Source organism: Bactrocera latifrons, unplaced genomic scaffold (assembly GCF_001853355.1).
Source record: "Bactrocera latifrons isolate USDA-ARS-PBARC rearing strain unplaced genomic scaffold, ASM185335v1 scaffold_86, whole genome shotgun sequence".
In the NCBI taxonomy this organism is placed as follows: domain Eukaryota; kingdom Metazoa; phylum Arthropoda; class Insecta; order Diptera; family Tephritidae; genus Bactrocera; species Bactrocera latifrons.
In genome coordinates this window covers 206,466-231,895 of record NW_017537556.1, presented here as the reverse complement: position 1 = coordinate 231,895, position 25,430 = coordinate 206,466, and the positions used below count along the sequence as shown (strand labels likewise).

Below are 25,430 nucleotides of genomic sequence, written 5' to 3'. Positions count from 1 at the left end.
TTTAAGGCAGAATTCAACTTATTCTGAATTTCAGATTAGCGCAAGTATTGTCGCTGGCATACAATTAAATGCTGAAAATCATAATTTGCGATTCGCTACGTAACAATTGTGACGACGCTATGGTTATGAACCCCCATTTTTTTAACGGACGTAGTCTTCATTATAGAAATTGTTTATGTACATAAGAATATACATATGCAAAATTAAATTAAATTTAAAAAAACTAAGGAAGTTTACTCTGTTACGCAACAAAGTGAAATACAATAAAGACAGAATATATTTATTTAGAAAAAAGAAAAAAAAAAAGTGAACTTACTTATATGCAACATATAGTTTTTCATTTTCGTTTCTTTTTCGGCTTAGCGCTACCACTCTCCGATTTCTCCTTATCAGTGGGTTTTTTAGCTGACTCCTTTGTTGTTTGAAATTGTTGCAAATCGGCACAAAAAAGCACAGCTTGCGCCCAACCCGCATACGGACCGTAAATGTTACGTAAATGATTTGCGATTTCTTCATAAATGCGCGGCGTGACGGTTTTCACCGTCGCCAATTGTTCGGGCATATAAACCGTTTGCGCAACTTTATAAATGTGAGTATCAATTGGCACGGCCTCCAAATGACCCAACGACATGAGGCAAATGCAATCCGCCACTTTGAAACCGATACCAGGTAAGCGCACAAGTTCCTGCCGTGCGTCAGCGTAGGACATCTCACGCAACTTTGTAAACCACGCCTCACCGCCAAACTCTAGAATTTTCGCTATAGTCTGCGCGATAAATTTAGCACGATAGCCGAATTTGGCTTCGCGCAAATTTACTTCTAACTAAAAAAAGAATTAAAGTTTGTTTTTGGTACATAATTATGATATACATAAAATAGGAAAATCATACCTCTTTCTCATTTTCCTTCAAAGCTGAGAGTGTAGGAAAAGTAAACTCTTCTCTTTCATTAAAATGTCCAATGCTTTGACCATATTTTGAGCAAAACCAATCAATCATTGCAGAAATTCTTAAACGAGTAAAGTAGAAAATCATTAAATAATTTTTGCAGCTCAAAGAAATTGACTTAAGAAAGAGAAATTAGATTTAAATTATAGGAATCTTACAACAGTACTATTCCTTGGATAAGTATTCTTTGAACTGATACCGTAATTTTGGAAATACAAACAAATAAATATTAAAAATACAGCTACTTCTACGCTTAAAAACATAAGTTGCATCAAAAAAGCACATTGGCTTTTAGTAAGCATTGAATGCATTATTTAAATTTACAAAAGCTTCTTACCTTTTAATGTGATTGTTTTGGCTGCATATGAATGATAATATATTTTCGAGTGGTTCTTGATCCAGCACACGCACAGCTTTAATATGTGGCGTTATAGTATCAAAGTGATTGTGGGCCGCGCGCCACTTATCCATATTTTTATTTAAATCGAAATTAAGGCGGAAGTAACGCTGCAACAGTTCGCGATAATACTTCGCTTTGTGTGTATTCGTATTAGGCACATCCGGTGCTGGAAATGCTTTATATGAAATAGCGGAATCCGTTTGACTTAACTGCCAATAGGCATTGTAAGCCACTCCTTGGAATAATGGCGATTTGGTATCATTCGAATTGAGTTTTCTCCAGCTATAAAGGATTCATATATGGTTAAAATATTAAACGTCATTGTTAAACAATCTCACCGGAAACTCTGCCCTCCAACTAGTGTAACCTCTAAATTAAGTAGTTTGGCTGGTATTGCGATTTCGCCAACAAAACAAAGTCCCATTGTAAAATACTTTTTGGAACTACTTTTTACTTAGCATTGAAATTTGAATTGAAAGATTTGATATTATGCCTGGCAAAGAACAGCTGAGCGGGATTTATATCAAGTTTATGAAACAGTGTTGGGAAACGTTCAAAGAAATATTTTATCTTATTGGTTTTTCGCGCAACTAACTAGATAAACTATGTAAGAGAAAGGTTTTTTGAATTATGGATATCAAATATAATACACGTTTTGAACTAGTATTATATATTTCTCTTGGTTATTTATTAATGCGTGCTTGTTACAAATGATTGACGGATTTAATTTGGCAATCAGTTTTGACAGCTGTTGTACTTACAGTTCACAATAACGAATAAGAAGAAGAAAAATCGTACAAATTTTTCACAATCGTATTTCAGCAATCATACGTTTTTTGGGCTTCATTCTATTTGTTTGGGTTGCGGTGTAATTTTTGTGGCGCACACGCGTACAACAGTAACATAAATTGTGGTTGGAATTATACTTAGTGTTTTGAATAATGCAGAATTAAATTATATAAAAATAGTGATAAAATTTTTAGGGTAAATTGAATTTAACAAATTTACACAATTGGAATGTGTATACAAAAATTTTGAAACGATGAAATACATGTGCCATACAACCAAATATATTTATCTCGAACATACTAACGTGTAATAATTAAATAAAATAATAATTCTCTATGAGCTACATAATATTATCCTTTCAACTACATTCATTACATTGATAGCTACAGTAACGATTTGCTAAAAGTGGTAAGCATTAGGTAAACACGGAAATCAACAAATAGAAGCAATCGAATATAGAAGTGAAACAAAGAAAATATATAAATCTAATTTACAGTGTGTGTGCGCGAAAAAAGTCAATCGTCACATCCAGAGCGTGTTTTAAAAGGTATTAGAAATTATTGAGCGAGTAGAACAGTGTTTAATTGGAAACTGTAATTATTAAACAAATTGATGGAATTTGAAAATGCGCAATTCATTGAAGCTGCTGCTGCGGCGTCGGCAACAACAAGTATTGCAAAAGGTAATCTACGAATTCTGCGGAATGTACAAATAAAAATTATGTCTAAATGAATTTATCTAATTTATTGCAGATATACCTATCGCTGAACATATACAATCCGGTTCCGGCCGCTTAGCGTCCAATGACAATGACGCGACAACCACACAATCGGCGTCCAACGTTACATTGGAGAATAAACAAAACCACCCAAAAATGCAAAAACAGGCAATGTCTGCTGATGAGCGAAATGCAACAAAACGATCTCTAGTCATATTGGCAGCGATCTTCATAGCCAGCTTATTCGCAATGGCATACGTGTACATGATATTTCCCGAATTGAATGAGTAAGTAGTATATGTTACGTGTGGATGGGGTGATCACTTCAATGCCAATGATTATACAAATTGTGTGTTGTTTTGTTGCTTTATTGCTTCCCACACATGTACATACACTCATGTGTATATGCTTTGTATTTGTTGCTTTGTGGGTTGCGTTTTATATTAATGGCATTAAATTTAAGTATTTTGCATAAAAGAGGCTGTCTTTAATGGTAAAGTGTCTGATGTTTTCGATAAATTGATTGCATATTTACATATTTAAATAGATTTCAATCGCAAAAAGTTATTCAATTATTATTGACAGTAAATAGTTTGCCGCTTCTGTGTTGGCACAATGTTAAACATTTTTTAGCGAGCTAATATAAACACTAATAGTTGTTTTAATCAAAGTTCATTCATATTTTAAAATATATGGTAAGAAGGCGATAACGCTGATTAGAGCAAAAAACGTAATTAAAAATCGAAAGTGCATGTTAAAAAAACAATTATAAGGTGTTTAATTTTTGTATTAAGGTGTATGTAATTTTGCTACAATATATGTTTAGGCACAGAAAAAACATAATTTCTTAATACATGTGCAAACATAGCTACGTTGTACACCTGTTCAAACTACTATGTATGTAAATATATTAAAATACGTAGACATATACATCCGCTACAAAAATTCCATATTATATACACACTGTGTTCTTACAAATTAGTATTCATATGTGTTTATAGTTCGTTTTGAAGAAAATAATTAAATTACAATTTTAAACATAAAAGTGACCAAAATTTAAAATTGTGAAATAATACAATTTTAAAGTAATAAAATTAATTCCACTGGCTTAATTACATAAAAATTTGTGAGATGAGCTAATAATCCTAAAGCCTTTAATAAAAACGTAGTGACAGAAAAAATAATTTAGTAGTTTAGGCGCTAATGTGTTGGCGTATGATTAGAATATCACAAAGCCTACACATAGTTTGAAATTCAGAAACCGTCTTAAATCTGAATTTGCAGGAAATATGACACTTTACAAAATCAAAAAAAAGATATCTTATTTTCCATATATAATATTAGTAGGGCAAAGCGCAAATTACATGGTGAACGATAATACCAGCAACAACAACAAAATGCCACGTTTCCTTTCCATACTTTTCCATTTACTATCTTAATAACTTTTCACACACTTAAATTTTGTTTTTGCAATTATATTGCAGTTTTACACTGCCATCTGAAAAAACATTTGCAGGCGTAACCATCATAAAGTATGCATATGTCTGTATGTAAACAATGAATATATCTTATATGCCATTATTGTGGCTTTTCGCAGAAAATAATCAGTAAAATATTGATATAGATAAATATATTTTGTATAAAGTGCAGAACTACAAGTAGAATACAAAACGAGAGTTAAATGAATATGTATATCACATAAGTAATTTGATTAGATGCAGCTTTTCATAAAGTATAATAATCTGATGTCGTAATATATTTTATTTGGCACTCAATTAACTTTGAAGTGTTGTATTCAAAATTGCTCAGAATCAAGTTCAGCTATTCTTTTGTATATCTGGCAAATAATGTTTCATATATATGTGTATATATATTTGTTGTTGTATTTATTTCAGATCGGAGAAGCAGCACATTAAGATACCCCGTGACATTCAAGACGCTAAAATGTTAGCCAAGGTTTTGGATCGTTACAAGGACATGTACTACTTCGAAGTGATGTTTGGCGTCGTTACGGCTTATGTATTGTATCCTTTTTGAAAATTTTTATGCCGTCGAAAGGTTTGGTCATATATTTATGATAAATAACATAAGTTTGTGCTCAATAGAGAACGTCATATAAATTTTTATATCAGGTTTTGGGCTAAGTTAGCTTGCCCACACTTATTTTAAGTCACATAAACATCACGTTTTAATAATTCAGTTCACAAATTGGCTATACATAGAGTACATACATACATGCAGACAYAAACAACAAAAAACACAAAGATTACTTAATTTTGATCGAACAGTTGTATGACATCTTCATATGTGCTATAATGGTGCAATATTTCTCGGAGATTTTACCGTTGTCTTGAACAATAATCCATGCCAAATTTCCTTAAGATATATTAAAAAGTTTTCAATACAAGAACTCGGCTTTGATCATTTTGTATGAGAGCTATATGCTTTAGTAGTGCGCTGTCAATATTACTGTCAAATGAGCAGGTTTTTGAGGATAAAATCACGTTTGCAAGATTTCAGATCAATATTTCAGAAACTAAGGGCCTAGTTCGCTGTATACACACGGATGGACATAGCTAAATCATATCAACTCGTCACGCTGATCACTTACATATATTCATATGTATATATGTGTATATATATTATAAGATCTCCGACGTCTCTTTCTTGGTGTTATAAATTTTTTTGGCAAATTTAATATATCTGTTAGGGTATAAAAAACAGGAACGATTACGTGTACTTTCACCGAGTCGCGGTGCATACATAAGTACCTATGTACTTTTATATAAGCGAGCACGATTTTTACAAATTATCCATAACGGTGTCATTGTGTTTACATATACATACGTGCTTATGTACTTTTTTTATTTTATTCATTTTTTTTGTTTTTGACGTTACGGCGCCGCAAAGCGACTGAGGCCAATAAACCGAAAAGCACCTGTCTGCTAAGCAAAAGAAAGCAACAACCTTGACCCAATTTCAATCTTAGTAAATACATTTATCGTTTGTATTTATGTCGCGTTCGACTTCATTGTTGTTGGTTTCACTAATGCTATTGTTTAATACATAAATACATATTTAATTTTCCTTTTCAAACGCTTTCGTCTAATACCGAACCAAAATTTAATATATATGTGTGTTTGTATACGTACAGACATATAAAGTAATACCTTTCGTTACACAGCACGATGAAAGCGATCGTTCCAAAGGTCTGCGCATGTGCGCATGCGTAAAGACATATCAATATGTTAATCGCGGAGCCCAAAAGGCAACAAGATAATGCCATTACTGACAATAGGGTAAACAGAATTGGAAAATCTCCAATGACACAACAGTTAGACACGTGAAAATACACACAGGCAATCTCCGAAACGTTGCTGAGAATAATTGCTTTTCACGTGTTTCTGTTACGACTCCTTTGCATGTCATTGAACCGTTATCAGCCTACAGATATTTATTATCTCTGAATCGTGAGTACATATAATAACAAACATATACATAACAAACGTTATGAATTCTATCGGGGAGGTGTATGTGCATATGATGTAATATATAATATAATAGATAATTATGCTTGGAAAGTAGCTTTGAAATAATATATACATATATTTTTTTTTTGATGCAGAGTATGCATATATGTAATGACAAGATAAATACCACAAAAAAAAAAGTTAAATCGGAGGCGTTTAATAACCTCTATGCTGTAAAGTTACGGGTTGAGATTTTATTATTTCCTCAAAATATGAAAAAAGAGAGAAAGCTATTAATTTAGATTCAAATGATCTAAAAAGACAAACACCATATAAAGTAGATAAATTTCGGTATCTTCGATATCAGAAAACTATATCAAAGAATTTAGAGATCCGCTTACCACAAAAATTCTTTTTACATCTTTGGKGASGCCTATATTAGAGTATGCTTCCGTGGTATGGAACCCTTGTTATGAAGTTCATTCTGAGAAAATAGAGTCCGTTCAAAAACAATTTTTACTTTTTGCCTTAAATCATTTGCATTGGGATTCCAGTTTAAATCTTCACCCTTACACTAGCCGTTTAAAACTTATAAATCTCCCTGCACTCGCTAGTCGTAGGAAAATGCTTGGTATAATATTTCTTGTAAAACTCATCAAGGGGTCAGTCTGTAGACCGTCTCTCTTGTCTGATATTAATTTTAACATTCCCGCTCGCTCTACCAGGCAGTTTAGACCTTTACTTTTAAAACTGTCTAGAACAAATTTCGAGTTAAACAAACCATTCCGCCGTATATGTCACGATTTCAATTCTCATTCCAGCATATTTGATCTAACAGATTCACTCTTTACCATTAAAAAAATTATTTTATCTAGTCTTAACATATAACATTTAAAAATTATAAACTTAAATCTAATTCTTAATTTTGACTGTTGAAATTTTTGTTTCTGTAGCTAAGCAGCTTAAGATTGCAACGCTTATTGCCTGCCCTTGCCTTTTATGACTTTTCTAATTCCGCTCACTCGCGGATTACGCCTCTCGCGTCGATTGGGCTGGAGGAGGGTAATCGTTGGGTATTATTATTATAGCTTTCATATATTTACATATGTATATGTCAACTGACCAAGCAAAATCAAGTCCTTGTATGAAAAACTTTTTTTTGACAAGATATCTTGAAATTTGGCAGAGATTTCAGCCAAACCAACGCTACAATCTCTGAACATATTGTTCAGATCGGAGCATCGTACAAACTTATCGATCAAAATCAAGCCAAATATCTTTTTATACTCCTTTATACTATTATATTATATATTATTATAGCTCCGCCGACGTTAACTTTTTTCATTTAAAATAGAGTTATGTAGGTAGCAGTGAAGCGGTGCAAATATTTTCTGATAGTTATAAAATACTAAGTATTCTTTATTTTTACAAAAGGTATCATTTTGTTGTAATGTAATACGTGATCGTGAGTGCCGCGCCATATAAAACTGAATAATTACGAAATATTCGCTATCGTACCAATTAACTTGCTCATGCACTGTAAATTGAAATATGATGTATGTATACATATGAATATTTTCATATATGCATACATTTGTATGAATATATCAATATACATATGTATGTATATATACATATGTAATAAAATTTTAATTTTTTAAAGCTAGATTGCATTTCAACATCCAAAGTGTTATTTGGCTGGATTAGTAATCGATCTCAGAAAATAATTAAAATATGTAAATTACCCTGAGAAAGATATTTGCTGAATTTGCTGTTTACACAATAAAAAAAAATAGAAATAGCTCTGATAGAATTATCGGTGCTAAATTTAGCGACCTTGAACTCGTGGGAGAGGCATTATTAACGAAACAATATTTGTATTACTTTGGAATATTATTCCTACAATATCATACAAATTTGAATTATATTTCTTTTATTATTTTCCCATATCAACACTGTTTTCCTTAAGTAATTTTCTCAACACACGCAAACAGCCTACAAACCTTTGCCATTCCAGGATCATTATTCCTATCCATACTGTTAGGATTCCTCTACAAGTTTCCCATCGCCCTCTTTCTCATCTGCTTCTGTTCATCGTTGGGCGCCACACTTTGCTACAGCCTCTCGAATTTGGTTGGTCGTCGCTTGATACGCCACTTCTGGCCGAAGAAGACAAACGAATGGTCCAAACATGTGGAGAAACATCGCGATAGCCTCTTCAACTATATGCTCTTCCTACGCATGACACCTATCTTGCCGAATTGGTTCATCAACCTGGCATCGCCGGTAATCGGTGTGCCTGTGTACACGTTCGCCTTGGGCACCTTCTTTGGCGTGGCACCGCCGTCTATTGTCGCCATACAAGCCGGCAAGACATTACAAAAGATGAGCAGCTCCAGCGACGCATTCTCCTGGACATCGATGGGATTGTTGTCGATATGCGCACTGATCTCACTGCTGCCGGGATTGCTAAAGAACAAGCTGAAAAAGAAGGTCGAATAAAGTGGCGTCTGGACGCCAACTATGGTAAACGGGGATTGGTTTAGTAAACGGCGCGGTCAATACGACTAACGGGAATGGACAATGCGTGATTTTGTTTTATTGGTTGTTTTGTCGATTAGTTTAAGTGCGTGCGTTAAGCGTTAAAGAAATGATGTAAAGCTGAAAACATAGAAACACCCAACGTAGCTGCACGTGTATGTGTGTATGTTTTACATGTTTTTAGTTTCTTTAATATTTTTTATAGAATAATATAAGTGCTATGTACATGCTATGAATTCACCTATGCTACACATAAGTAACGGAAAACAAATGAAATGTTGCAATTTATAGCTTACTTCCTTTGAATGTACATATGGATGTATGTATATGTATATTATTCCAATAATAATTTAAGCTGCTACAAAATATAAGTTAGTTAAATTTTAATTTATTTATTTGCTAACTCTAGCACTTACATAGCTTTGCAGTATTCCGATCATTGTTGCAATTTTTTTAATTCAAAAATTAAAAATAAAATTTTTAACCTCAACATCATGGAGTAAATTTTCAAATTAATTAAATTTTTAAATTTGATTGCTGATGTTGGGATTAAAAATGAAAAATAAATTTTTTATTCGGTTTTGGAGATTACATTTTTTTTAATCCCGTATTTGTTATAAATTTTTTCAGTCCACGCTTTGTGAGTTAATTATTTATTATTTTTTCAATCTGGTATTTGGAATTAAATAAAAATAATTTTAAAATTTTAATCCAATTACTTTTTAAATGTATTATTTGCAACACTGATTCTAATTATTATTATTTTCTTGTTCTGTATGATTTTTTGAATTGCTCTAGACTAGTTGTAATATTCCATATTTGCTATGCTTAAAATATCTTTCCAATGTTTCACCTTATTTTGCACTAGTAAATGTAAAAATATAAAAGACATTCTCAAAAGTGTGTCCACAAGTGAAATGAATTTCCTAAATACAAAATTTTTATTAAATTTAAGTGTCAGTATAACTTAAGTAGCCCCTCAGAATGCAATATGTGTAAATGTTAGTAGATAAATTGGTCAAAATTGCCATAAATGCATAGTCCGATTGTAGATCGAGCGAAAATGTTTGCGAAAAAGATTTCATCACTTCTAAAAATGTATTAGAGACCGGAAATGATTATACAAAACTATTTTTAATCATTGTTGCAAAAAAAATGGTATATAAGTGACTTGCATAATATATAGTGCAAATTATTCCAAAAAATAAAATAGTATTTTGAAAAATCATAATGTTCCGAATTTAATTTATTTGTTTTTCAATTTTTCTTTTCAGCAGAAATTTCATTAAATCGAAAATCGTGAAATAATATAATTGTTTAAACTTTTGTGGATTGTTTATCGCAAAATTATATTTTTATAGTAATAGAATTGTAATGAATTTCGACAAGTGTTCAAATATAGCTGCGGTTGACTGTAGTAGATAATCATAACCCAACATTCGATGATCGTAGTTTCGAATATGGGCTTCTGGTACGTATAGTAAACTAAACAATTCAAAATTTTGCATAAAAAATATGTTGCTTTTATTTACTTTCAACTTAAAATAATAAGTATATTCATTGTATCTATGGTTCAATAAAAATAATACATATGTATATAGTGCGACTCAGTTAAATGAAATATGGAAGATATAATATATTTTTTGTTTTGCTTTTACGATTTTGTATGTTGGCGCTAAAGGTCAGTTTGGTTGTTCAATTACATTTTTTACATAATGTGGAATGTGCGTTTTCCATTTCTACAATTGATTTTGAGATCTCTGCAAAGCATATTCCTAGCAATTACAGTTAAATTTCTCTCATACAGCGCAAAGGCCAACATACTCTTTGGAAATTTTACTTATACAAGTGCTAATATGAATCCATGCATGTTAAATTAATATAATAAATAATATAAAATATATTTTAGGTGATGAGATAATTTTGGATTTTTTGTTTTGTTTTTGTATATAAATTAGCTTTTTTATGTGAGCATTTTAAGAAATGACCAGTTGCTGCTTTAAGCTGCCGAGGAAACTTTTATCTGGCATTTGTAGTCTTCGTTCCGTTTGTGTGATGCCGATGTCGATAATGCAGTTACAATAGTTTATTGGACCTTTTCGGCCCTATAGGCATATGCATGCAACTATTCTGATGGCGTTAAATCCTTTTCTGGTTCATTTTCATTCAAAATTTGCGAGAGTAAATCATGAACCGGCTCGAATGCTTTTTTCGCGCCACTATTCGTCAAATTCTTATAGTCGAACATGTCGTGATGACTAATGCTGTTGTCTGTTTGCAGCAGACCCTTATCGATGCAAACAGTTTGCACCTGATTGAGACCAATTACTTTTTCCTTAACAATTCGATTAACTGCATCGTTTTTCTCTCTCAATTTATTTGGTAGCTGACCGCGAGGCAGTAATGTCTGAAATTAAGTGTAAAATTAGAAAAACGATAACACGTCTACGCTGTGCAATTCAGATAAACATCAATTGTTTACATAAACCGTGTTCAAAATTAACTTACAGGTAATACGATATAAGTGTCCGGCAACTTCGCACGTATTCTTTGCACAATTTCCACTATACCTTCCGCTATCTGCTCAGCCGTATTTTCCGTATTATTAGTGCCCACATGCAATACCACAATCTATATATGAATAGAGAGATGGTATTCCCAAAATTTATGTTATAAAAAAATTTAATAATTACAGAATAACTACATCCTCAAGGCTTTGATAAAGTACAAATATTAATTTTGGTTTAAATTAATCATATTTTATTTTAATATATCCTACTTTGCAGTTTGTTTGTATTGTTACTCACCTTCGGTTTAACATTGTCCAGTTCACCGTTTTCCACACGCCAAAGCACATTTTCCGTTCGATCACCACGTATGCTGAAGTTAAGGCAATGCATTGGTGCAAAATATTCATTCCATGTTTCCGATTCCTGCAACGTTTCTAGAACACAATCTCCCAAAAATATAACGTCAGGATCCTTTTCACGACATTCAGAAATAAATCGACGATGAATACTGTTCGAAGAATTTACAACTCAATAAATATGTAGGGTGGATCAATTAATTAGGAAACTAATTAACATACCAAATCCAGCGTTCGTCGCCATCTACGTCCGGACGTTGGGTGGGTACAGTACAGGGGTTCATTTTTTTAATTTTTTGATTTTTGCTAAGGAAATAATTTCCACACTACCTAAATACACTTAAAATTATACGGAAGAAACGTATAAGGTTTTCGTAGATTTTGTTTCTTTCTTTAAGATTTTTCCGGTAATTAATATTTTAATAAATTTACAAAAAAGAAATTCGCAGACTAGCCTGACGTTTATCTAATGCTTCTTTTCTTTTTACTAACCATTCACAATAGTGCTTCTGTGTACTTTTTGCGAAAAGATTTAGTTTTGAGGACTGCTGAGGACATTTTAATGGAAATAAAAAATAAATGTCGATTTTGTAACTTGGAATTAACCGTGTCGCAAAAGAAACATGTATTTCAAAGAGCAATAACAACCTCGCATATCAAACATCTTTTTCTTGATTTTCAGGTATTATAGTTACGTACACCTAATAGCACTTAACAATAAATAAACGGAACTTTTAACCCATGAAAGATAAAAAAAAATATAATAAATTTTATCATTTAATAAATATATTTGTATTTAAATTAATGCAGCCATTTTCCAAGCTAGTTTATGCAAGTGGTGGTAAAAATTACACATCCATAGATATTTAAGAGTGCTTGCAAAATAATTGCCATATTATCCGTTCATACGAAATCAGTTACTATAAACACTTTGTCTGAAATTCAGTTGCTACTCTGCGAACTGCTATAGCCCATATATGCCTGGTGGCCTTGGTCGTTAATTGATTCGGTTTCCATTACGTGCTCTCCAAGACTATCGCCAGCATCTTGATACAACTCATATTCATTGCACGCCATCTCACGCAATTCTTCTTCCGTATGCGACTGCTTATGCACACCCAGATCTTCAATTGAAAAGAACCCACGACTACAGGTGTTACATATATGGGGCTTATCACTTCGGTGACGCTTTTCGTGATCGATTAGATTTTTTCTTGTTATAAAACGTTGCGAACAAAAAGAGCAGACATGTGTGCGCAAGTTCTTGTCATGACTTTTCATATGTGATTTGAGGCCTTCCACTTGAGCGTACCGCTTGTGACAGAGTTCACAATTGAACGGACGTTCGCCAGTGTGTAGACGTTCATGGCATACTTGCGAATTACGTGTACCAAAACGTTTGGGACAAAAACTGCATGGAAAGCGTCGTTGGCCCTCGTGTACGACACGCACATGGCGAGATATAGCATTTTTATGGTTGAATTCCTGCGGACAAATGCTGCACTTGAATTTCTCCAGATTCGGTTTATGTATACGCATATGCGTTAATAGCTCCGTGCGCGTTACTTTGGCAACGCCACATACTTTACAAACATGATCCTTGATTTGGGCATGTCGCTTCAAATGTTCGGAGAGTGCACGTTTTGAGCTGTATGTCTTGAAACAGTGTTGACAGATATGGTTTATCTCTACTTCTTCATTCAGTTGAGCTTGGTGAAGTTCTAACATATCCTTTAGGCCGTATGAAAACGTAGCTGCATTAAAATAAATACACAATCAATCAACATATTTACCATTATATAGGATTTCACCAAAATATTTAATTTACCTGTATGTACGACTTGTCGATGAGTCTCCAAAGTATTGCTCAACTTAAAAACGGCATCGCAGCCATTTAAACCGCATATAAATCGTTGTTTGATTAAATGCTTAGATTGAATATGCGTATGTAGATGTTCGTAGCGTGTGAAATCCTTTTGACATTCCAAACAAAGAAACGGCTTCTCAAACCCTTCATGCACGGCCCGAATGTGAGCGTCCAGGTACACTTTTTTATAGACTTGTTTATCACAACGAGGACACTTTAATGACTTTTTGTTGCGATCGCGTTTACGGGAGGATGCACTAAACCTTTGTCTTCCTCCTACAGTTACTGGTGAGTTATTAAGAGACATACTGGACGTATTGGCCGCGCCATTTCTCAAAGCATGTTCCTCATCATCTGCATCATCGCTAACTGAGTTATCTGCTGCGCTTAATGCATTACGTTCATAGAATAGGGAATTATCTTCCTCGTATTCCGAATCAATTTCATGCTTTACAACAACATTCGATGAATTTTCCGAATTATCATCATTTGGTAATATAGTTTCAGACTCAGATTTATAATAGTTTTCCGGTTCTGTTTTAATTGGTCGTTCCATCAACGGAGCTAGTTCTGGTAAAAGCTAAATTAAAAATAATAATAATAATATAATACTTCAGTAAAAATTGTACAAATAAAAGCATACATTTCTGTTAAAATAACTTTCATAATTGAACTTAATATTCATACGTATAAAAGACCATATATTCTTACCAACTGATCATCATCATCATCGTCATCATTGAATTGGTAGCTTCTTTCCCTTACTACAGTCTCTGTTTTTATCTCTTTAGTAATTTCAATTGTTTGAAACGTTGGTGTCTCAGCAGAAGTTTTGGGCATTTCATCATCCAAACTATTAACAATTTTGTATAAGACTTCCGCAGAATTAATGGCCAAGTTTCGAAACTCTTGGAAATCAATCATTTTTTCATAGCATAGTTGACATAGACTTCGTGGGTAAGCATCTTCATCGCTATCCTCTGATATTTCCAAGGAAGTAAATAACATGAATAATTTTTGCAATTGCGGTAGCAGACTAAGATTATAACTATGATTTGTTTCAGAATCATTTTCGTCATCTCCTTGATTAACCTTAACCTTCAGCTGTTGAAAACTAGTAGGCGTATCCTCCTTTTCACGTTTGCGACGTTTTTGCAAACTGCTTAAGCAAGTTCGACAGAATTCTTGCAAATTATTGCGCGTAAGTTGATTATTCATTATTTCACTGCTTCACAATTACTATATTTTATAATTATTTTTCACAAAGTTCACAATTTGTCAATATCAAAACTATAATCGATTTTCTATGAATTTTTCTTGAGCGTTGGTTATTTTGACATTTCTTGAGTAAAACAGTGTTGTGACATCATTGCATCAGCTGCTAATAATAAGTTTATTTTTTTTTAAATCGGTTTTTTTTTTTTATTTGCAACATAGTTTGCTTTAATATCTACTACATATTCCGAAATTCTATATTTTGCCAATATCAATGTTATTTTTCAATTATTTTTATTAAATGGTGAACCAAAAAGATGCTATAAAATGAAAGTAAAATGCAAACATGGGGCAGGGTTGCAAAGTAGTCTCCTAACCGAATTGACAGAAAAACTAAAAACAGCTGTGCGTAAACAAAACAATTTTCTTCAAAATCTGTTTTTGATTTGATATACAAACAATGCACTGTATTAGTTAATTACTTTCAATTTATTTACAAAGATATAAAGAATTATAGTATTAATAACATTATATTACAAACTAACATCTTTAGAACAGCCTGGTAATTCTAAATCCGTCTCAACTTCTTTTGCTGACTCCACTTTTGTTTCAAAACGTTGTTCTGTGACCAAGGGAATTATAGCTTTCAGTGCCAATCCCTTTTTATGGGTTTTCATGTGCGCTCGAAGTGCTACAATCTGTATAAAACGTTTGCCACATAATTCGCAACCATGAGGTTTTTCACCAGTGTGTCTCATTTCGTGGTGTTTCAAAGTATCTTGTTTGCCAAAACTGAGATCACAGAATCTACATGTAAAGGGTCGGATTCCCTTATGTACAATACGATCATGCATGCCAAGATTACCAGAACTGTTGAAGACACTTGGGCATTTTGGACAGGGCCATTGTTTCTCTTTTGTGTGGTAATTAATGTGTGCGCGTAGTTCATTTTGTGTAGTTTTTTTCATGCCGCAATAAGTACAAATATAATTTTTAATGCCGGAATGTCGCAATTGATGATCCTTATAAGTTCGTTTAGAACGATATCTTTTACCACATTCTTCACATTTAAAAGGGTAATCTTCTTCGGGTGCGTGTTTATAGCGATGCTCTTTGAGTGTGGTTACATTTCTAAATGTTCTTCCACAATCCTCACAGACATATCTTTTAGATTCACGACTTTCATAAGGAACTGTTGTATGTTTAAGACGGTAGTGGTTTTTATAAGTATTTTCGCGCTTGAATATTTTACCACAACCCTCAAACGAGCAGATATATTGCAGTGTCACAGGTCCGTGATCCTCACGTACATGGGCACGGAAATGAGCTGCTCTATTAAAGCTGCGATTGCATTCACTGCACACATATGGTTTCAGGCCTTGATGGGTACGTAAGTGGGCTTCATAATTTTCCCAAGTTACACAGCGTCGAGGGCATTGCTCACATTGAAATTTTACTTCAGGTACATAGTTTCTACTTTTTTTAGCGGATGGCATTCTTAAGGAACTATCTCCGTTTTTTGCAGGTTTCTTTGTTTTATTATGAGGAAACATTTTATGCTTTATAATTCTTGTTTTGTTGGTGTCTCGTGTTGTTGTTGATAAACTTAGGGAATATTCACCATTTCCAACACCTGGTTTGCCACAATTGTCTTCGCATTCATTGTGTTGCGCATCTGTAGTTTGAATAGAAGTATCTACATATTGAAATCTTTCATCATTTTGTTCCACGTTTGTTGCTCTCGAAAATTTGAAATCATCCAATGTATCTTCATCGTCTGATGTTGTCTTTTGGTCTCCTTTAATAGCACTTATATCTATCTCTATTTCTTCAACAACTTCATCAAATATTTCCTCTTTAAAATCTTTATTCATAGCACTGTGTGTACCGCCAGGGTCTTGAAGAATTTTTACTACCTGTCAAATGAATAGAAAATGTATTCAAAAATTTAGATTTAATTGTTTTTCATACCGTATTTTCTATACAATTTTGAAGCTTTTCATGACTTCTTGTTGAGTATGTATATCCATGCAAAACTTCAATATCAGATATTCCTACACTATTATCTTGTTGGTCTTCACTACCTTGACCACTGTCCAGCATCCTTTCATTTTCGAAAATTGTAGTCGAATCTTTATGCTCTTTTAGAATATTGTTTAAAAAGAGATGTGACTGAATAATTTTATCACGGAAATCATTAAAGGACTGTAATTTTTTATGACATTTATAGCATATGAACTGCGGGAGCTCGTCAAAGTCTTCTGTGGGCGTTGAATTGCACATTAGTATAAATTTTTCGATATCTTCATTTTCATAAACGCTATATTTTTCACCCAATAGTGATGACTTGTCCCCCAGTTCTTCAAGACACGTCCGACAGAATGATTGCATATTTTCATGTGTTATTTCACTCATTTCGTCAAACAAACTTTAAAGCTATAATTTCTTTCAAAAAAATAAATACTCCCAATAACAATATATGAAATTAAATAAGGATCTCGTCCTATTGTTTATAAAATTGCCGAAGAATAAAAAAATACAAATTATTTGACAGCCAACAAATTTTGTACGGTTGCATTCCACAATGTGCTGTAGTGCCAGATTGTCTCAAAAATAATATACAAATGCATTAAAAAAAAAAAAAATTATATGAATATATAATGAGATGAAATTTTTTTAGGCAAATAAGCTGTGTGAAGGTATATAATTCATTTAAATTTGTCATGTTAATACTCAATTGGTGTCAATCACGAATAAAGTGTTTCTTACGAGAAATTTGAAATATTGGTAATTGGCAGATAAGAAACAGGCCTTTTGACATTTTTATATACAGCTATTTGAATACATATACTCTTCGTTTCCGCAGACAACCGATGTTTCCGTTAATTCTGCCAAAGCTGACAGTTTACCGACGTAAGCATTAAGAATGACAGTTTCACAAAGGAAAAGAGCAAATAATAAAATATAAAATATATAACTACTTTGAGAAGTTAAGAAATATAGCTACAAGCTTTGGAAAGAATTATACGATTCATGTCGATATCAGGGATATTGTTATCAGATACCGGCAGGCGTCATGTAAGAACAAAAAGCAAAAGGTATTCTAACCTGAATACCTACAACCAGTCACAGCCTCGTGCAAGCTATAGTCAACTGTCATATCGCAACAAAATACGACGAAGAAAAATGTGCGAGTAAAAGCATATTCTTTGATCAGCTTCACATTCAATCATAAGACGTAAATTGATATGTGCGAAGACACTCCTAGAGCACCTGATTTATCGTATCATTACAAAGTCGTTTTCGAATTATGTTTAGAAAGTCGGGTTCCAAACTGAAAACTAAAGATTGTTTCCATATGCTGGCTGCCACCACCGAACCTCAGTAGTAAAAAAATTAAATTACGTTCAACAACAGCAAATAAACATACATAAAACGTGATCTTTTTATAATCACAGTTAATATTACAGCAACATTACCAATCTTTTAAGCCCACAACAGTGATACTTCGATCTGCTTAATCCCCACCGGTAAGTGAAATAAAATGAAAACACATTTCATATCGTTTTTAAATGTATATATTTATGTATATTTACTATTAATTTGAAATATAATAGGGTATTCATAAAAACACGTAAATGGATTTATTAAGTGTAGCCTTATAATTATTTTACAAGTACAATTTGCCATACAATTTTTGTTGTAAATTAACGACATAAATTCATTAATTTATCCATTTTTTTTTTTCAATTGCATTTGTTCCTCGTCTTACAAGCTTGTGATAAAAGTTACAAATATTCCAATGTGTTGCAGGCTATATACGTATTTCTATGAGTACCGCTAAAATATATAGTTTATTACACACTATAACTCAATTCTTTCAAGCGTTAGAATTGTTTTCATTTAGTAACTTTAAACTTATATAACTACAAATGTACTAATATATGTAATCGCATTATTATACTTTTACTAGGATTAATTAAAAAATATTTATCCAGTTATTTTTTAGCATTTACATTTAGACTTATTCATAGTTCATTATTCCTCATTTAATTGTGATCCTTATGTGTAATTGCTCATTATATTGTAGACAGTAAGACAGACAATAGTTTCACATGTTCACGTTTACATATACAATTACAAACTAGAATATTTATTTATATTTTCTTTTACTGTAGGTTATAAATTTGTTTGAATTCATTGTGCATAACCATATTTAATATTAATAATTATTTTACAAATTCCTTAAACTCTGTTAGCTAAATAATAATAGAGCAGTTATATGTAATGCTTAAATGTAGATATATATTATTTTAGTATTGTATTTATGTTTACAAATATGTTTATACATATTCTTTATTAACATCCTTTGCCTATGTGCCAAAAATAATAAAACAAAATACAAGTTATATAATCAGTTCTCTTCTTAATTTCCAATGTACAAGTATGGTAAAAAATATTTTAAATTAATATTAATTTTTTTTTATTAAAAATTTCATACTTAATTTTGGAAAACTTTACAAAGTGAGTGAGTAAGTATGAAACTTTGTTATGCTTATAATTATTATTATATAAATACGCAATTTACAAATTTTATATACAAAAATTTTTAGATACTTAAAAAAAACTCTAATAGTATAAGCACGATTTTTGGCGCACCAATGTCGTTTGGTTAACAAATACAAGTAGTTTTATTAAAATTTCAATAAATGAAATCTAAATAATTGTATATAGTATTTTCCTAAATGAATAATTTTTTAACACTACTAAAATTTTTAATAAAATATGTTTTTTTTTACAAAAGTTAATTAATCCATTTAATTAATTTTTAACACTAATAATCAGAAAATTGTCAATAAAATGTGTTTGCATTAGGATCTTTTTGTTAATTTACTCAATCAAATTCTTTTTRGAAAAACTTTCAATAAAATACATTTTACGAAATTTATATATTAAGAATAATGTTTCATTAATTTTATATTTAAAATATTAGCAATCAGGATTTAATATAAAAGTAGAAATATTTATCAATAAATTTTTCATTAAAAAATTGGAAGTTTTTCTTGCCCATTTATGTAAAAATTCAAATTTACATTAATTTTAATTTCAGAAAAGTTTATCAAACATACAAACATATGTATGTATGTAAATATACATGTACAACTCTTATTTATTTTGAATAGGCCATTAAATCGAAATAACATTTTTAACTAAAAAAATGCAGAAAACTTGTGAATTCAACATTTTAGAATTTCGAAACAAAAACTGAAAATATTTTTTATAAGGTTAAACTCGTGATTAAATTGAAAGCACGCATACGCATAAAATATGCAAAGTTGATTTTACAAAATGTAAAAAAAAAACATTTTAACTGAAAATATAATATATTTTTTTTATAATGTCAAGTTTAGTAATAAAAGTATATTCAAAATCGTTTTAAATAGAATTAGCACAATTTATAGAAAAAAGTAAATGAGGAAATATTATAATATTTTGTATTCAATTTAAATCTTTTTTAAACATTTCATTATATAATTTTTAATTATGTAAAAAATAAAGATATATAAATATTTATGTATGCTTTTACATAAAGATAAAAACCCAAAGAAAATATTTGAAATTAAAAATTGCAGAAAACTTGAGAATTCGTAAAAATCAAAATAGGTATTCTATATTGCTTTTACTTGCTTTTTTTATTATAAATCAAAGAGGAAAAATTGTGGAATAAAAAATTACGTTTTAAATTCTTAATGTTTTCTGGAATAATTACCAAAAAAAGGTAGATTAAAAAAAAAACATTATTTTCAAAATCAATGCAAAACAAATAAATAAATAAAAATTAGTTTGAAACTTAACTAATTTTGTTTGATATTATATTTTATATACAATTTTTTTAATTATGTGAAATTAAACAAAAATATATTTAAAAAATCATAAAAAATAAAGATTTACATAACTCGTCATTATGGAATACATATATCAATTTATATGTATGGTAAAATCATAAAAGATAAAAAAACATATTTTAAATTATAAGTTTTCCAAATTAAAACAAAATTCTAAATATTTTTTAATAAAATTATATTCATTTGTATATAACATAAAAATCCAAACAATCCAAAAAAAAAAAAAAATTTTTCATACGAAATTTAATAGATAGGAATATCAAATCAAAAATATTGGTACAATTAAAAAAAAAAATAAGTTTAAATTGTTGAAAAAAGAATAAATAATAATTAAAAAAATTCAATAACAAATAAATAAAGAAAATGGGAAAACAAGTTTTTTTGTTAAAAAAACACCGCCAAAGAATTATGTCCAAATAGATTTTCAATGTTGAGGAAACGAGTCATAGCAAAAGGAAAAACATATATTTTATTGCTTTAAACTGAGATCAATATTTTTAAAAGTAAATTGGTTGTACGGGCAAATATGTATTCATAATTTGTCTTTGTAAGTTTTCAGTATTATTTTGTATGTTGAAAAATGTTATTGTGAATGTTTGATATTTAAAGGATAAGCATCACGAATTTAGTGGAAAGCGCAGCAGAAAATGAAAATAATTTAAACTAAAAACTCCACCGATTAAACTACAAACAAATTACAGACAAAATGGTTGCCAAAAAATAAAGAAGAATTTATAAAAAAAAATAAATAAATAAATAAATAAATAAAAGAAAGCTGCTACTAAAAACATGATGCAAATCCTTTAAACAATAGTATATATATTTTAAAAATCATTAGCTAAAAATAAGTACAACTGTATTTATTTTGAATTGTCCTTCACTTTCTAATTACCTTTCCTCGCCAGTATACTAGTATATCTATAAATACATGTATATGCATACATATATTATTCTTTGGACTCGGGAATATTATAAGCTGCGTTCCTATTCGTGATCGATGATCTCAAAGTCACTTTCGGAGGAGCGGTCTTCCTCCTTTACTTTGCTTTTGCTACTGTTGATGGTAGCTACATTTTTGTTTCCTAGCCCGATTAGGCCGCTGACAAGGCTAGGCAGTAGCTTGCTGCCACCTTCGAGTAGTGCTTGAGCGGATGTTGTGGCGACCAAGGCGGCAACAACGCCATCATTCGTGGCGGTGTTGACAGGCTTTGCCGAATCGGTAAAATTTAAACCTTTCGACAAATTTTCCTCCGATGACGAGGAGGAGTCAGACTTAAAGTGACACTTCTCAAAGCGTATATTACTGGCAATTGTGCGCGGATCTGCATTTAGCTCATCAACATTGATGACCGGCATCAGATCATCGTCATCATCCGTGGAGTTTTCATTCAACTCCGGTATGGAGTCGGGTATTAAAAGCTCTGATGGTATATCATCACTTCCATTACTAGCGTCATCATCATCTTTATCATCGATGTCCTCGGTCTTAATGGAGTATGAGGCTTGATCACTTGCACGTGCCAATAGCACAAGATTGTTTGAGCTTGTGTCTGGCAAAAATTCATCATCCATTTCGGACTCACTGTCCGTACCCGTTTCTGTGCAGGTTCCAGTTTCGCTACCACTGTAGTCGTTATAATAGTGTCTGCCACGACGTCCTAAAATATAAAAAAATATATGCTTAAGTATTATTGATGGGGTATTTTAGCATCAAATAAAACTTACGCTCTCTTCGTAAAGCCTCATATTCAACCTTATTGGCTAAAATTACTGCAATGGCCACTAAAACCAGGCCCAGAGAAAGACCTGTTAATATCGGTCCACCGACCGCAAGGAATCCTCCGGCAGTAAACAAGGCTGCGCCGAACATTTTTCTATTTTCTTTGCGAAATTTGTAAATTTTTTGCAATTCAGGCGGTGGTATAATTCGGAAATTGCAGCGCGTCTTATAAATCCAGTAGAAGAATAGAGATAGAAAGAAAATGCCTAATGGACGAAGGTGTAGCCTAAATAGTTAAAAGAAATAAGGCAATATTAGTATTATATTTATTATAATATTATGTTCACACATTCATAAAATTTGAACAACTTATAAAAAGTTAGTGTAATATCTTATTTACAAAAAAAGCGAAAATCATAATAGTTGTATATGCAATATATATAAGTGTATATACCAGCTGATCAAATATGACCCGGTCTGAATTTTGTATTGAATGTTACATGATTTTATGTCCGTGTTAAGTTTTATCTCCGTAAGTCAATTAGTGTGTTTTTGACAGATTTTTATTTACAACAAGAACACTCTGTCTGGCGATTTTTACTACGGAAAAAATCAACAAGCAGTTTGCTTGAAATTTTGTCTAACTAATTTCGACAACATCGCAAAGTTAAAGAAACAGTGCTTCAAAGTCATAGTGTTGACATCAGATAAAGAGAGGAGAAGATCTCCATATCTCTTATGGTTCGACTCAGCACATTTTGGTTAATATTATATTTTTGGTATGAAGCGTGTCAACACTAAACTCGTTTCAAACAACCTGAATTTTGAATGTTTTACTAAAACGACGTTGAGTAGAGGTCTCAAAATAAATGGTTGAAAACTGAGAACTCTACAGTCACCAAAAGCATAATAACTGGTGACGTGACATAAGTTTATGAATATGACGTCGAAACTGTCAAAATGTTGAGAGAAATTGGAGCAACAAAAATTAACCGAAAAGAAAAAAAATAAAAACTCGCTAAAGACCTTGAGGTCTATCCCGGCCGAGGCTTATAACAAGTAAATGAAAAAAAAGGTATATTTTGATAATAACGATTTTTTTAAATTAATTTTTACATGAAAAGGTATTTTTTTTGTCAGTCCGGTTTAAATTTGATCAGATGGTGTGTATGCAAGAATTGGGTACATCAATGTATACATATAGAAGCACTTTGTAAACGTATAAAGTCTAATAAAATTTAACAAATTTAATTTTCTATCCCTTGAAAAAAAATTGTATTTGCAATTTAATTTAATATTTTTTTTTTTTTTTTTGAACAATAATTAGACCATAATATTTTTTGTAGTATGGGCACCATTGCCAAAAGTTAATTTTTAGCAAAACGCATACAAGATACATACATACATATGTATGTATATCCAAACATACTTATTTTTATAAATACATTTGTACTTAGTTAAGCGACTAAGAGGTGCTCGACCTTGATACAATATGTATATGTACCGACATACATATGTATGTATGCAAGCAGTTGCTTACAAAACTACAAATAGCTTTAAGAAATGCAATGTTTCAAATCCATCAGCATTAAAATGCTTACGATTTGCTATAATTACCAACCACTTTATATATGTGTGTATGTATGTATGTATTTACTTATGCATGTACTTTATTAGAATATATRTATATGGTGTTATATGTACACACATAAATATATACAAATATTCATAGGCTTGCGTGCTTGCAAACAATACGGAACCAAAATAAATGATCTAACTTTGTAAGAACACAAACAAGTACCGACTGCAGTGTCAATAACAATAACAACACAAGCAAAACAACAGATTGCTGACAACAACAAAATTCACTTTATCGAATTATCAGCTGATTTTTGCGACGTACGAGTGAATATATTCCACATACATATACACATATACAAGTATAAACACTGCGTAAGCTGCATTCATACACTGAGCCATCATAGATGATATGTGTGTGTATTTGTAGACAGCTGTCTTGGCTGTTGTGTTCAGGTGAAAACCGCCACACCATTGCTCATAACAAGAGGAATACCGCGTGAAATCATCAACCGATAAGACAAAATTAATTGTAGATACTCACACAAACCAAAATACAAACTTATAGGTATACGCACATATACATACATATGTATACATACATCAAGTGTGCTTACACAACGCGATATCACAACCGTTTTGTTTACAAACACAAAATGCGTTCTATTTATTGTTCTTTATAAATTTTCATATAGTTTAAGGTAATTTAACTTAAATTCGTTGATTTATATTATGCGTACAGAATATGTATGTAGATATAGCCATTCTCTTTATATGTATATATGTATGTATCAATTAACTTTTGCAAAAAATAGCTTTGTAGCAGACTTCTGGCTCAATAAAAACCAATAATTAATGGGCGTTGGAAAACAAAGCAGACGAAACACAAATACATCTACACATGTATCCACTTATGAATGTACAAGAGCATGATGTCAATATTTTAACAACTTGGTTTTGATCTGCCAGTTTGTATGGCAGCTATAGGCTATAGTAGTCCAATATCGGTGGTTCCGTCAAATGGGCAGCTTCTTGGTGAAAAAGGATTTGTGCGAAATTTCCGATTGATATCTAAAAAAATTCTAGTCCCTAATTTTTCGCATAAATATAGTACAGTCAGACGGACCTGGCTAAATCGATAATTGATAATTTTTATATGTAAACTTTATATTATCTCCTATGGTGCATTCATCGTAGCAAGCTTAATATGCCCAGTTCCGGGTATAATAAGAATTTTTATTTTGAGCAAATTTTGGAAAAATAATCTTTAATATCACAACAACTAAATTTGATTTTGGAGACTCCCTCAAACTATTTTAAAAACTGTGATGTTTTTCAAACGAAATTTTTTTATAATAAATGTTTTAAGAGTTAAGAATTATTAATATTTTTACAAACATATGTAAGTATGTA

The 25,430-nt window shown here is 31.4% G+C and overlaps 6 protein-coding genes across 8 annotated transcripts in view; 1 reads left to right on the top strand and 5 right to left on the bottom strand.

The window, feature by feature from the left end:
* Nucleotides 1–232: 232 nt before the first annotated feature.
* On the bottom strand, nt 233–1,848 carry LOC108977253 (N-glycosylase/DNA lyase). Its single transcript, XM_018946858.1, has 4 exons — nt 1,686–1,848; nt 1,285–1,629; nt 891–1,008; nt 233–823 (listed from the first exon to the last, which is right to left on the bottom strand). Exons 1-4 carry the CDS (start codon nt 1,769–1,771, stop codon nt 338–340), a joined length of 1,035 nt encoding a protein of 344 aa, XP_018802403.1. The 5' UTR covers nt 1,772–1,848; the 3' UTR covers nt 233–337.
* Nucleotides 1,849–2,194: 346 nt separating this feature from the next.
* Nucleotides 2,195–8,984, top strand: LOC108977289 (transmembrane protein 41 homolog). Of its 2 annotated transcripts, none has more exons than XM_018946903.1 (5): nt 2,195–2,544; nt 2,633–2,818; nt 2,889–3,141; nt 4,750–4,878; nt 8,319–8,984. In XM_018946903.1, exons 2-5 carry the CDS (start codon nt 2,749–2,751, stop codon nt 8,824–8,826), a joined length of 960 nt encoding a protein of 319 aa, XP_018802448.1. In that variant the 5' UTR covers nt 2,195–2,544; nt 2,633–2,748; the 3' UTR covers nt 8,827–8,984. The 2 variants fall into 2 exon arrangements, with proteins under 2 accessions (XP_018802448.1, XP_018802447.1); XM_018946902.1 differs by having other exon boundaries at nt 2,195–2,555.
* Nucleotides 8,985–10,599: 1,615 nt separating this feature from the next.
* Nucleotides 10,600–12,205, bottom strand: LOC108977247 (platelet-activating factor acetylhydrolase IB subunit beta homolog). Its single transcript, XM_018946851.1, has 4 exons — nt 11,954–12,205; nt 11,673–11,883; nt 11,374–11,496; nt 10,600–11,272 (listed from the first exon to the last, which is right to left on the bottom strand). The coding sequence occupies exons 1-4, from the start codon at nt 12,013–12,015 to the stop codon at nt 10,991–10,993; spliced, it is 678 nt and encodes a 225-aa protein (XP_018802396.1). The 5' UTR covers nt 12,016–12,205; the 3' UTR covers nt 10,600–10,990.
* A 290-nt stretch (nt 12,206–12,495) lies between these two features.
* LOC108977291 (zinc finger protein 287) lies at nt 12,496–14,917 on the bottom strand. The gene is made up of 3 exons (XM_018946905.1): nt 14,310–14,917; nt 13,560–14,178; nt 12,496–13,485 (listed from the first exon to the last, which is right to left on the bottom strand). The coding sequence occupies exons 1-3, from the start codon at nt 14,814–14,816 to the stop codon at nt 12,674–12,676; spliced, it is 1,938 nt and encodes a 645-aa protein (XP_018802450.1). The 5' UTR covers nt 14,817–14,917; the 3' UTR covers nt 12,496–12,673.
* Nucleotides 14,918–15,281: 364 nt separating this feature from the next.
* On the bottom strand, nt 15,282–17,326 carry LOC108977293 (zinc finger protein 391-like). 2 transcript variants are annotated; one of them, XM_018946907.1, is made up of 3 exons: nt 17,147–17,326; nt 16,785–17,074; nt 15,282–16,729 (listed from the first exon to the last, which is right to left on the bottom strand). In XM_018946907.1, the coding sequence occupies exons 1-3, from the start codon at nt 17,226–17,228 to the stop codon at nt 15,347–15,349; spliced, it is 1,755 nt and encodes a 584-aa protein (XP_018802452.1). In that variant the 5' UTR covers nt 17,229–17,326; the 3' UTR covers nt 15,282–15,346. The 2 variants fall into 2 exon arrangements, with proteins under 2 accessions (XP_018802452.1, XP_018802451.1); XM_018946906.1 differs by having other exon boundaries at nt 16,785–17,326.
* Nucleotides 17,327–21,089: 3,763 nt separating this feature from the next.
* Nucleotides 21,090–25,430, bottom strand: part of LOC108977268 — a 21,563-nt gene continuing 17,222 nt past the window's right edge. Inside the window, exons 3-4 of the mRNA XM_018946882.1 lie at nt 22,445–22,725; nt 21,090–22,377 (exon numbers count right to left, since the gene is read on the bottom strand). Coding sequence (XP_018802427.1) covers nt 21,704–22,377; nt 22,445–22,725 — 955 coding nt within the window. The 3' untranslated portion in view covers nt 21,090–21,703. The remainder of the gene's footprint in view (nt 22,378–22,444; nt 22,726–25,430) is intronic.

What these genes read in the sequence shown, in the direction of transcription:
- LOC108977291 (XM_018946905.1), bottom strand. Translation starts at nt 14,816, where the DNA reads ATGAATAATCAACTTACGCGCAATAATTTGCAAGAATTCTGTCGAACT. An exon ending in ATGATGATGATGATCAGTTG is followed by an intron (nt 14,179 to 14,309) that starts GTAAGAATATAT and finishes TTTTTAATTTAG; the next exon opens with CTTTTACCAGAACTAGCTCC. An exon ending in TCGACAAGTCGTACATACAG is followed by an intron (nt 13,486 to 13,559) that starts GTAAATTAAATA and finishes ATTTTAATGCAG; the next exon opens with CTACGTTTTCATACGGCCTA.
- LOC108977247 (XM_018946851.1), bottom strand. Translation starts at nt 12,015, where the DNA reads ATGAACCCCTGTACTGTACCCACCCAACGTCCGGACGTAGATGGCGAC. An exon ending in GGCGACGAACGCTGGATTTG is followed by an intron (nt 11,884 to 11,953) that starts GTATGTTAATTA and finishes TTCTTCGAACAG; the next exon opens with TATTCATCGTCGATTTATTT. An exon ending in ACACTTATATCGTATTACCT is followed by an intron (nt 11,273 to 11,373) that starts GTAAGTTAATTT and finishes ACTTAATTTCAG; the next exon opens with ACATTACTGCCTCGCGGTCA.
- LOC108977289 (XM_018946903.1), top strand. Translation starts at nt 2,749, where the DNA reads ATGGAATTTGAAAATGCGCAATTCATTGAAGCTGCTGCTGCGGCGTCG. An exon ending in ATATTTCCCGAATTGAATGA is followed by an intron (nt 3,142 to 4,749) that starts GTAAGTAGTATA and finishes TATTTATTTCAG; the next exon opens with ATCGGAGAAGCAGCACATTA. An exon ending in GTCGTTACGGCTTATGTATT is followed by an intron (nt 4,879 to 8,318) that starts GTATCCTTTTTG and finishes ACACGCAAACAG; the next exon opens with CCTACAAACCTTTGCCATTC.
- LOC108977253 (XM_018946858.1), bottom strand. Translation starts at nt 1,771, where the DNA reads ATGGGACTTTGTTTTGTTGGCGAAATCGCAATACCAGCCAAACTACTT. An exon ending in GTTGGAGGGCAGAGTTTCCG is followed by an intron (nt 1,630 to 1,685) that starts GTGAGATTGTTT and finishes AATCCTTTATAG; the next exon opens with CTGGAGAAAACTCAATTCGA. An exon ending in TGAAGGAAAATGAGAAAGAG is followed by an intron (nt 824 to 890) that starts GTATGATTTTCC and finishes TTCTTTTTTTAG; the next exon opens with TTAGAAGTAAATTTGCGCGA.
- LOC108977293 (XM_018946906.1), bottom strand. Translation starts at nt 17,228, where the DNA reads ATGAGTGAAATAACACATGAAAATATGCAATCATTCTGTCGGACGTGT. An exon ending in AAAATTGTATAGAAAATACG is followed by an intron (nt 16,730 to 16,784) that starts GTATGAAAAACA and finishes TTCATTTGACAG; the next exon opens with GTAGTAAAAATTCTTCAAGA.